Consider the following 11,289-nt stretch of genomic DNA (forward strand, 5'->3'; position numbering starts at 1 on the left):
GCTGTTGTCCTGCTGAGGCTCTGGCAGCCTCAGCATCAGGAAAGAAAAGGTCTGTGCATTTAAGCACTGTGTAAGCCAAAGGCACATATTTTCAAGACGGACTTGGGATTTAACTCCACTGTCGCATGCTGAATTTGAGCCTTTGCACAATTTGACACCGCAGCACCTCCTGAAAAGGAAAACCAAAAGCCCCAGACCTCTTGCACACATCTCAAGTTACGTGCTCAAAACAAGGAACCTTGAAAACATCGTTACCATTGCCACTAGATTGCAACCACAGCAACACAGTGCACTCACTTCTGGGTGCTCTTGCACTGATCATGCCAGGGAGAAAGGGATGCAGCTCACTCTGTTAGCTGTGTGGCTTTGTATGGGTAACAAAAGATGAACTGTCCCTCCAAATGACTGATGGCATTGGGCACTCCCCCAGTAGATGAAATTAAGTGTGAATAAATGCAAGGTAATTCATACTCAAAAGGATAATTTGAGCCACACATTGCTAAGGTCTCTACTGATGCTCTGTGAACTGTGGAACAGTATATTGGCATAGCTCCTTCATTCTGTAACTAACAGCTTACCTAAATATAAAAATTGCATTACTTTAACTGCATTGAAATAATTATACCATCGTAGTACCTACTACAGGTAGAGCTTTCTAAAATGGAATAACTATCCCAATGGAAGACATGTACATTTTTACACAAGCAACTGCATTCACACTACTGGTATGACTATTTGCTAGGGCTTTATTTTAGAGACAAATAAAGATACATTGCATCTGTAACCATAATACTCACAAGAGATGCAAATTATTGCCATTTCTGAACTACCATCCCTTGAGCACAGGGAAAGAAAACTCTGAACACTACTGAAAATAAACAAAAAATTGTATTGTCTTCACTACAACCAGGATTTCATTCTTTTTTCCCAACTTTCAGGGCATAAAAGATGATCTCTTCTCTTCTGGCTCTGCTGCAGAAGAGGGAGAACAAGGTAGTGCTACTTGCATCAACCAGATCTTCAGTGACAACTTAACAGTCTTTGCCACAACTTTTTTTGCCAATGTGCTCTTACTTGACCTGTTTTTTGTGTTTCTAAAACCAGCGCTCATGTACATACAGGTTGCATATTGAAAAATTAAGAAGGCTACTGCTGTGGAAGTAAGACTTCTTGTGGAGTAACGGTGAATCCATTCCTTGTGGTCAGGGTCTCAGCTGTTTCTAAAATGTTGTTCAAGAATCTCATTCCGATCATTCAACTTCTGGGTTTTTTTGGGGGGGGTGTTGGGTTGTTTTGGTTTTTTTTTTAACATCTGTTGAATATTCCCAAGCTGCTTTAGGATCTTGTTTTGTAGACCATATTACTCCCATTTCAGCCCTTGGAAGGACCTCAAAACGTGCAAAAAGGAAGGACCTCTTTTTCAACCAGTGACTAGAAAATTCTTTTTCTTAAATGTTGCTCTAATTCTTATACCTAGTACTTTCTAAACAGGTATCCAAGCGCTGGGCTCCTAGCTCTCCTCGTTGGACCTCATGTCTTGGCCCCAGCTGTTTTCTGTGGAGATGGGTCCCACGGGGAGATGGAAGCAGTGCGGGGGAAATGGTGCAAGCGACCTCCAGGGCACCGTCCCATGTTCTCTCCCTGCAGCCAAAAGGGGTTCTGGGCATGTTGGGGACTCACTCTGGAAAGAGCGGGCACAGGACCAGACAAGCTGCAAGGATGGCCCTGACAAACAGATGGTCCAGTCTGCGAAGCTAATATATACAAAAATAATCGGAATTTGCTGAATTACTGAATATTCCCAGCTCTGAGGAGCACTGCCCAACAAAAATGAGATCTTACAGGTGCAAATTCTTGCTACAGAGAAACATATTTGCTACTGTTACATAGAAGAAAAGGGCAAGGAAATTTAGGATAATTAAGGTATTAGGATTTTCTTTGCTCTGAGCGAATTGAAAAAACTGACTGACTTCACCGGTAAACCATTCCTGACCAGACAAAACTATTTTAAAATCAAGCTGTTTATTGGGAAACATTAACACACTAGAGCAATGGAGGAAACTGAAAGGTGTTTATTCTTCCAATAAAGTCCTAGAAAGTGCACAGAGACTTGAGAGATGACAAACACATGGCTTCACCAGCGTTCACTTCACCCACAGTTTACTAACACAAATTCATTTACATGTAATTCTTTTCTTGGGAGAGACCAGTTAATAATTTTGAACTGTTCACTGAGTTCAGAAGCATCTCAAGCACCAAATGCTTTTTTAAATTGATGCAAAGTCCAATGGTCAAATTCCAGACTCACTCCAAACACCTCACTTCGTTTTTGCTAGAAATACCACAAAACCAGTTTCTCCTTCGGGAATTTCAGTCTTTGCGTTCGGGAAATGAAGATGTACGAATGTTTTGAACCTTAAAACACAACTCTGGTTTTGTTCATTTTGAACGTTGGTTTAATTCTCCATAACTTAACTATCTGCTCTGTCAAAAATGATCAGTATGTACCTTATGATATTCAATTGACATTTAAGCCTGTATGTTTTTATGTGGGATTGAGCAGGAAAATAATTCTAACAGTTCATTTACATAATATTACTAATGCATTATAGTCGGTATTTACTCTGATTGTAATTTTTCCAAGACTGTGATGAAAAACAGTCTATATGTATACTCCCCTCTACACCGCATGGCATTTATGTCTGCCTTTCAAAAGGGAGTTTTCAGACTCAGGTAGAGACTAGTCATTCTTCCTTACAGCCCATTCCTGCAGAACCACTTATGCTTTAACTATTCTTTGGATTTAAAAATAGCCCTCTGTTTTGATCATTTGGGTTTCTTTTCTCCATGACCATAAAACTTGTTTGAAAGCGAGAACTGGGGGGTTTCTACTCCGGAGTCAAAACTCTGAACAGTGCACAAGCACAACAGGGAAACGTTGTCAGTTACAGAACCAACGAAACAAGTGCGCCGTATCAGATATTGCAACTTGCAAAAATTTGTTATTCTAAGTGAGAAAATGCTCAGGCTCTGCCAAAAGATCAAATGGAAAAGAGAGTGCAGCTACAGGATAAAGACTTGGTCTGTGCCGAGAAACCTCATCTCATCCTATCTACAATTTTGACTTTTTTTGTTTTACATGTTGTAATTCCTTTATTAATATCTCATCCTGCGGCACCTTGCTTAGAACTAATTTTAGAGACACAAAACACCCTCCCTTCAAACAGTTGAGCTAACTCTGGTAAAAACGGAGCACACACATGAAGGATTGAGCCCCTAGATCAAAAGCTCTGTGGGGCAAGGACTGTCATTTCTGCTGAGTGCCTTATACAAATACTTTTCTCTTTTTCCCTCTGCATTATCAAATGCCTTCCACCTACCTTATGCAATTTCTTCCTCTGTTCTTAATGATAATAACTTACATTATATAGTACTTTTCATCCAGAAGAATCCCAAATGCTTTGCAGCCCACAGACAAGGATTATCTCGCCCACTACTAGAACTCAGCTAGGTCTAGGCTCAATGGTGTCACTTTTACACTAGATATCACACAGCAATCGAAGGGATGTTTTAAAAGCTTATATTACTTGTGATTAGTACCTTGGACCAGCTACTTAATTCTTCTGGAAAGACCCCAGAACTGCAATAATCTCATGTCTACATAGCAGAAAGGGGAGACAACAGATCAATGGAATAAAGATCACGGTGTGACTGATGTCGTAGAAATATGCACTGAGATCAGACTAGGACTGTTTACCACCATGACTTCTCCAGCACAAAGTACTGGCAAGAGCCGGTGCCTGCTAGATGTGCTTAGGGCCGCTTCTCCGCCAAAAGCATCCCCCCCTAACATGCCAAGTTGCATTCTTCACCATTTTCCTTTCCTTGTCACTACTTACTGTGCTGAGTTCATGCCTGAATGCATAGCTCTACATCCAAATACACTTACGAAACAGAAACCTGCCTTTCCTTTCAAAGCCATTCTTTAATCAAGATGACAGGTGGGGACAATCAGTTATGTGACCAAAAAAGTAGTAATTCGAAAACCTTATGTACAAAAAGGAATAATATAAGCGACAGCTCAGGTATTTCCTTGGCACTGGCAGAAGCCAGTACTGCTTCCAGTGAAAAAGTAGTGTTCCAGAATGGAAAAACTAAATTCAGAATATAATTTGCTAAATATGTATGTGCATGTTGCTAAATGACTAATTTTAAGGGGCTTATTCTCCACCCATAAGCTATTTTGCTTTGTGTGATATGGCTTGCTATTGTCTTTAATCGGTAATAGCCCTGGAGTAGATTTTGGCAAACTGTCAGACAAGCACTTGAAAGCTGAAGCAAATCCACTTGTTCTATTTCTTATATTAAAAACATATATAGAAATGAAGACAAAACTCTCCTCTTCCAGATACAACTTGGCTCGGTTGAAGTCTACAGGAGATATGAACTAGGTTATCGCAACTGAAAAATGGTAGGTCAAGACTGAGCTGCACAACAATTTAAGCCTGTGAAGCCACCCCCCCAACTCCCAACCTGCCCCAAGCGATCCAGCATGGTAATCCACACAGTGATGATTTAGTTTACGCTCACAGTGGATCAGAGAAGGGAGGAAACAGGCACACGTGGCTCAAAAAAAATCACGATCAAAGTGCTGACTTCAGTATGAGTCTAAATCCTAACTATATTGATTTTTGGCAGATGGGCCAAAGAACCTTGTAATTCTTAAGGTTTTAGAGCATTTGCGCTTGGAACAGCATATTTCTATTTGGAAAATGTGCCACCTCCCAAAAATTCTGTTAACATTTTAAATTAAGTTTTAAAGTGAACTAATAAAGCAAAAGTAGTTTTACAGAATTTTATTTTAAAGAAACTTCTCTTCATACTATAAATATAAAACCGGCAAGATGATCCATTTTATAAACACATTATAAATAACTCAGCTGTTTGGGATTACATATTTTTATATCAATATGGCAACAGTGTACTAAGATGTGGTATGTAAAGTGAAACAACAGTATATGTGTTCTCGCATGCTGCCGTCTTACCTAGTCACAGACACACAGCCATGTATCACAGGACCTATATTGCTTCTAACAGATAATGGGTATTCTCCCTTGACTCTCAAAACTCCCAACTTTTCAGAGAAAAGAGTCAAGCTGTAGCTCAAAAGCTGCTGCAAGGGTTTTTGATTGACCGTTCAGTGACTAGATCAACTATGACCTGGATGAACAAATCCAGATTAGGTTTTATTTGATAATTGTGCACCTCATCTGTCAGTTTGCATAACCAAGCAGCAACGCAGAACAGAAGAAAAAAATCCAGTTTGTTTTATGAGCGCCGAACAAAGGATTTGTGCTTGGTATTTGACTCGCTTCTAGTCAAAGGTGGGCAGGTTGGACAGGACACTGTTTCCTTCACAAGCCAGCTAAAGATGATCTCCATTTGATCTCCACATTCTACAACCTGATACTGGAGTCTGCACCAGGTCTCAGCACCTTCAACAGGGCACGTGTGCATCACTTCCCTGTGGATTCAAGTGCTGCATCAAAAGCCAGAGATCATGCACTCCTGCATGCCATATCTAAAGAGAACTCATTCAATCTCTCCAGCACAGCACGTTATCTGCTGGCTTTTTGTCCCATTTACCCCCTATCTAGTCCTTCCATTTTCATAAAATTCCGCATCCAGGAGACTCAGATCAAATAAACCTAAAAGTCAAACTAAACTATGAGTTGTTCATTTAGTTTTTCTGTTATGTCTCTTTTCTAATAGCTCATGTCTATTCATCCTATTTAGCTCGTGCAAGCTGCAGAGCAGACTGCGTTCTGTGCTATTTTTGGATGGCCACTAGTTAAACACCAAGGTCCGTTCTCCATCAGCTTTCCAGCACCAATGTAGTGGGATTTGGCTGGATACCAAGCAACCTTTATGAGAACACCAACAGTGACATTAACGTGGACTTCTTTTGCTCATAAGTGGTATCTGTGAAGACCTTCAGTGTTCCTGAACTGGTTAAATTACGATGCTAAATATACACAATAGGCTGCAAGCAGTTTCGCAACCAAAAATAGAAATAAGAAACTTACTTCAATGCTGAAGTACCCTCTGTCCACGTAGTCCCCCAGGAAGAGATACCGCGTGTTGGCAGGAGAACCTCCCACTTCAAACAGTTTCATCAAGTCAAAGAACTGACCATGGATGTCTCCACAAACTAGAAGAGAAAAAGAGCAATATTCAGATTCACCATGCGAAGATCATCTTAGGCACAGGCATTCTGAAGTCACTGTCTCATAAGAAATGTGTTATGACAATTTTGTACATCATCCTCTAGTTAAACAACCAGCGAGAGCTGGCAGCTGCTCAGCAGAAGCTGTTTTTCTATGATGTGCATCCATATATGTGTGTGCAAAAGGCTACCAACTAATTAAAGGAGAGCCATCAGGCAAATTTGACCTATAATTATTTTCATAGGTATCTGTCCATTCCTCCTACTGCCCAGCAAAGCACAAAGTACTGGTAATAGTAGTAAGACAAACAAAAATCGTCCTGAAAAAGAGGACGTGTTCAAGCAAGGTTACTCTTTCTTTCGACATCGCTCCTCTACTTCTCCTAGTCTTAAACCCAGATGAACACCAACAGGCTTTCCATAAAATGCAAAGTGTGCCCATCCTGTGTATGCCACTGGTTAAACTGACAAATTTCTGACTTCTGGTTTCTGTATAGAAAAATGGCCTGCTTGCTTTCCCAAAGCATGTCTTACACGAGAGGACACTGATTTTTCATGCTTTAACCTCTACCACTTTATTTAACCTCATATAATTATGATTTGCTTCACTTCATTGCAATGAAGTCAATCTAACAAGTGGTTTCTCTAGAAAGAGCAGCTCCCGATAAACAGAGCAGAGACAGAGCACAAGTGATGTGCAGCCGGGGCTAAGTAGGGATGCCCCTTTTTGTGCCTCAGAGTTAAGAGATTGGCTCTCCTACCTTGTGAAAATGCAAACTCCATGGTGGGTGATTTTAAGCATCTGCAGGAAGGCAGGCCATGCTTTTGGAGGCGCCCATGGAAGCTTAACTAACAGTGCTGTACCAAAACCTGCTTCCTTTTGCCTTGCTTTGTTTCCTCTACCTAAGGGAGGGGGAGAACCCCCCAGTTTAGGGCCAAGCCCAGACCTTTTCTGGCAACGATCCTTCACAAAGAAAACGTTAACAGCCTTGACTGTTACTGAGGTCAGTTTAGACTGGTTCTCCCTTCAATGGCTCAAAAAAAATAGCTGATTTGCAAACTGGAAGGGTGATTATGAAGAAACTGAATAAACTAAGGGTCCAAGATAGACCTTATCTTGCAACAGCAGCACAGCTTCTTATTTACTGTTAACGCTAAATTCAGAAGACTTCAGATGCTCTCTCTGATGTAATGGTTCAAGCTTTTGTATTCAAGCAGTGCTCTTATTTGAGCTTTTATCTGGAAGTTGATACAGAGGTCTTGTTCTATTGCAGATAAACAAACCTCACATTTATCGCATGCTGTGGAGAAGCTGAAGTCACATCCCCACATAGATACAAAAGGACTATATAGAACAGCTGTAACACCAAATCCAACAAACTCGCAGTGCAAACAGTGTTCATACGTCTTTCATATCAGTCCAGCATCACATTACATTTTTTCTTGCATCACTTTTCTCTGAATGTATACACTAACAATAGGATCAATATAATATTGTCATTCCATCCAAAAACTAAAACCAAAAACAAAATCCCCACCCAAACAAAAACCAGCCAACCAACCCCTCCTCGGGTAAAGAAAAAAACACTGATGTCCCAGCCACTGCTTTCATGAGTATTTATGTGAAATTGGTGACACAATTCACGAGTGCTGGCTAGCTGAGCATTCTTCTGTGATAGTAACAGGGTATTTTCCCCATAAAATAGCTATAGTACTCTTATCACCACTGTGCTACATTGTATAATCTCTTTTTCCTAGTTGATTCCCCCCAGCAAGAGTTTTAGATTACAACCTTCATGTTGAAAGCCATCAACAGATACAATTTCTATCTAAGAATACTATCTGCCATTAATTATGCTAAATAAATACTATTTAAATCCTCAAGTGGTATAATACCACCCCTCTTTCTCTAAAATAAAAGTACCCCAAAGGAAATTTTTTGGTAGCATTCTTATTTGAACACATTAATCTACCAAACCAATACACACTGCTTGACTGTACTCCTCTGCATGGACACTGTGGGAAGATTAAGAACACGTGTCGCATATTGATGGCCAAGCAATCTGCTCTCCTAACTTCCAGCAGAAAAGCTTTTAGTTATATAACTGTACAGCTCTACCAATTATCGCCCACCCCCATTTGCTCCAACTGCAAAAACCTGAAGTTGAACAAGATTGAAAGATTTTAAAATGGATTTAACTTTTGCTCTTTCACTAAAGCACAAAGCAACAAGATTTTTTTTGTTGTTGTTACGCGGACGTGTGCGAACAGGTAAATACATTTAGGCCATTACAGAGAAACCAAGAAGGTTAGAGAGCTTTCTCCAAGTAGCTCTATGCCCATGAATTTTTCACAAGTCAGAAAAGCAGAGAGCAAACCAGTGAAGAGGACAGAAATAAGAAGTGCAGAGCCCTGCAAACCCATGACTTGCAAAATTCTGAACTGGACTTGAGAATTGAGACTCGATGGATATTCCAGGCACTCTGTGTGCAGCAGCCTACTCTTTCTATACTTGACAACAGATGCAGAAACATATCCAGAAAAAAAAAAAAAAAAAGATGGAAAGCTACAAAGCCCTCAGACCCAACCTTGCCAAGCAATTAAAGTAGTTCCAAAAGAGAAGCTTAAAAGCAGCAGGTAAAAGCAGCAGGAGGAAGCGAAGACACTCAAAATTAAGAGTTAACACTGAGATTTAATTTAGTATGGTCAGATCACAGAATTCCTACTGAAAGACCACGATGTTACATACAGTTAATCCAATTAGTGTTTTGCCTGGAATAGCTTAAGGATCTTGTACTTTCCAGGTTTGTGTGTATAGACCTGAAACGTCCTTACAACGTAAAGCCCGTGTACCCACATTCTGATGGATGGCCTTGTTTACAAATAAATTAAAGGGAAATTTGTATGTATACAGTACTATACTCCATTTGTAGTTTGAAAGCAACCACTTCTAAAGCTATAGTTCTGCCACCTTTCTTTTCCAACTCTTACGAATCTCAAAACTGGAAGATTTCCCAGGCAGCCAGATCAATGCTTTATCTTTCATTAGGTGGGGGCAGAAGAGATCCAGCATTATATTTCCATTCATCAAGGCAGAAACATCCATCAGCCAATAACTCTGCCACACCCTTCACGTTTTGTCTTGCAGCTTCCCAAGACAAAAGAGCCTTGCAGCACTGTCCCACCAAGAGCCCACAGGAGATGTTCCACGTCCACTCCACGCTGCCTCTACAAAGCTCTTTTTTTAAGTTCACTACCTTCCCCCTTCATGTTACAGAAAAAAATTTTGAAAGCACGCTAATTATTATATATTCATGTTTACTCTTGTACAAGCATTACCATTGGATCTGTTGCTCCTTTTAATTTTGCCAAAAATCTCCTTTTTTATAACTTGTGCAGGCCCTCTTTTGGTACTGGAGTACTTGCCATCGAACAACACATTCAATGAGATAGGAACATTTTTCCATCAAATAACGACAAAATAAAGCCCAGCACAGTGAAGCAGGAAATTCAATTCTTAATGAAGATCTCCAGGATCAACGTACTTATGGATTTAAAGTATGAACACAGGGAACATAAAACACAGTTTGTATGTTGTGGGATTAACCTTAAAAGCAGCTGTGTTCGTGCAAAACTCATTTATCAAAAGGAGGATTATCGGGTGGTATGTCGTCTGTTAGAAATTCACTTATTTTCCTATATCACTGGTCTCCCAAAAGTGCCATCAAGTCATGGCCTTTTTACACTCATCAATTTATGGTAACTAAGTAATCCGACAGCATATTTTTTTCCCTAAAAAGACTGCTTAATATATCCAGTGCTTTTCAACTTTCTTTATATCCTTAAATTGCCAGCTGGGCAACAACAAAACAGTGTTTCCACTGACTTACCATTTCCAGGGATCAGTTCAGGCACCAAACTTGTCGTCCGTGAATTCATCTATCTGAGCCTGTCAATAGTGTCTACCTACCTAACCTCTCAGGGCAGCAAGCTCCAGAACTGCACAACACGCTATGTACAGAATTTTTTTTAGCTGCTTTAAACTGATCCCCTACTGAATTCATTGGTGCAACCAGAAGGTTTGAGAAACACTGGTTGTTTGTGGACTCCTTCAAAATTTATCTCTGTTGAGGAAGTTTTCAGACGTGGATCCCTCCAAAAGATTCAAGTTCACAGGATTGGCCATGCAATTACTGAGAAATCATGTTTCTGAGCAGCTTTTCCTACTTGTTATGATGGGTACTTTGATCCACTACACCATCTTACACTATAGCACCAGAACTTTCCCAATGTAACTGTCTATAAAATACCATTTTATTATAAAAACAGAAATTGGACATGGGGGAGAGAAGGGAGAATTTTTTGTTTGTTTGTTTTCAGAAATTGTCATCCTAATACAAATTAAATTGTGTTTCTGATGGCTTCACTGCGAGGATCTCCCTCTGATTTATGTCAAAGGAGTAAGCAATATTGAAACAGGAATCATTAAGTTCAAGTTGTACTAGCAGTGAAGGAAACCCAAAGCTCAGCAGTGGTATTGCTAGCTTATTTACAGAAGACAAAGCGGTAGAGCAGTGATTTAGATTGCAATGATTATTGGCACAAATAAAAAGTCTGTAAATGCTCTTCAGATACCTTCTTTCAGATAACTAAATGCTCTTGACTACATCGAAACTCAGTCCAGAGATTATTCTGTGTGGTTTCCCACTCCAGATAGATATTAAGAACAAAATTTATCTTCATAGTACGTTAAACACTGTCAATTCAAAAATTTTCTATCTGCAACAGTTTGGATATGCTGCACTTATTTTCTCATTTATCATGTATATACTTAATTGGCGTAATATTACAGTCTGATAGTAAAATACCATTAATGTTTCAAGTGAATTTACATTCCATGTATCACAAGATTATATTCCCATCTTCAAACGTCATCAGGGATTAGGAGCAGATATGCAACACTCCATCATCAGCTTCAGAAGCAACATCTGCAAACTCATACGTGTACGACAATTAACAATAATGAAACAAAGACACTTTTTAAAGAAGAAAATAACACTGTG

General features: G+C 39.7%; 1 protein-coding gene across 1 annotated transcript in view; it reads right to left on the reverse strand.

Annotated features, from left to right (window-relative positions):
- The window catches only part of PPP3CA (protein phosphatase 3, catalytic subunit, alpha isozyme), a 130,780-nt gene that overhangs the window by 57,032 nt on the left and 62,459 nt on the right, over positions 1 to 11,289 (reverse strand). Inside the window, exon 3 of the mRNA XM_009327079.1 lies at positions 6,087 to 6,211. Coding sequence (XP_009325354.1) covers positions 6,087 to 6,211 — 125 coding nt within the window. The remainder of the gene's footprint in view (positions 1 to 6,086; positions 6,212 to 11,289) is intronic.

This window comes from Pygoscelis adeliae, unplaced genomic scaffold, assembly GCF_000699105.1.
Source record: "Pygoscelis adeliae isolate BGI_AS28 unplaced genomic scaffold, ASM69910v1 Scaffold87, whole genome shotgun sequence".
In the NCBI taxonomy this organism is placed as follows: Eukaryota; Metazoa; Chordata; class Aves; order Sphenisciformes; family Spheniscidae; genus Pygoscelis; species Pygoscelis adeliae.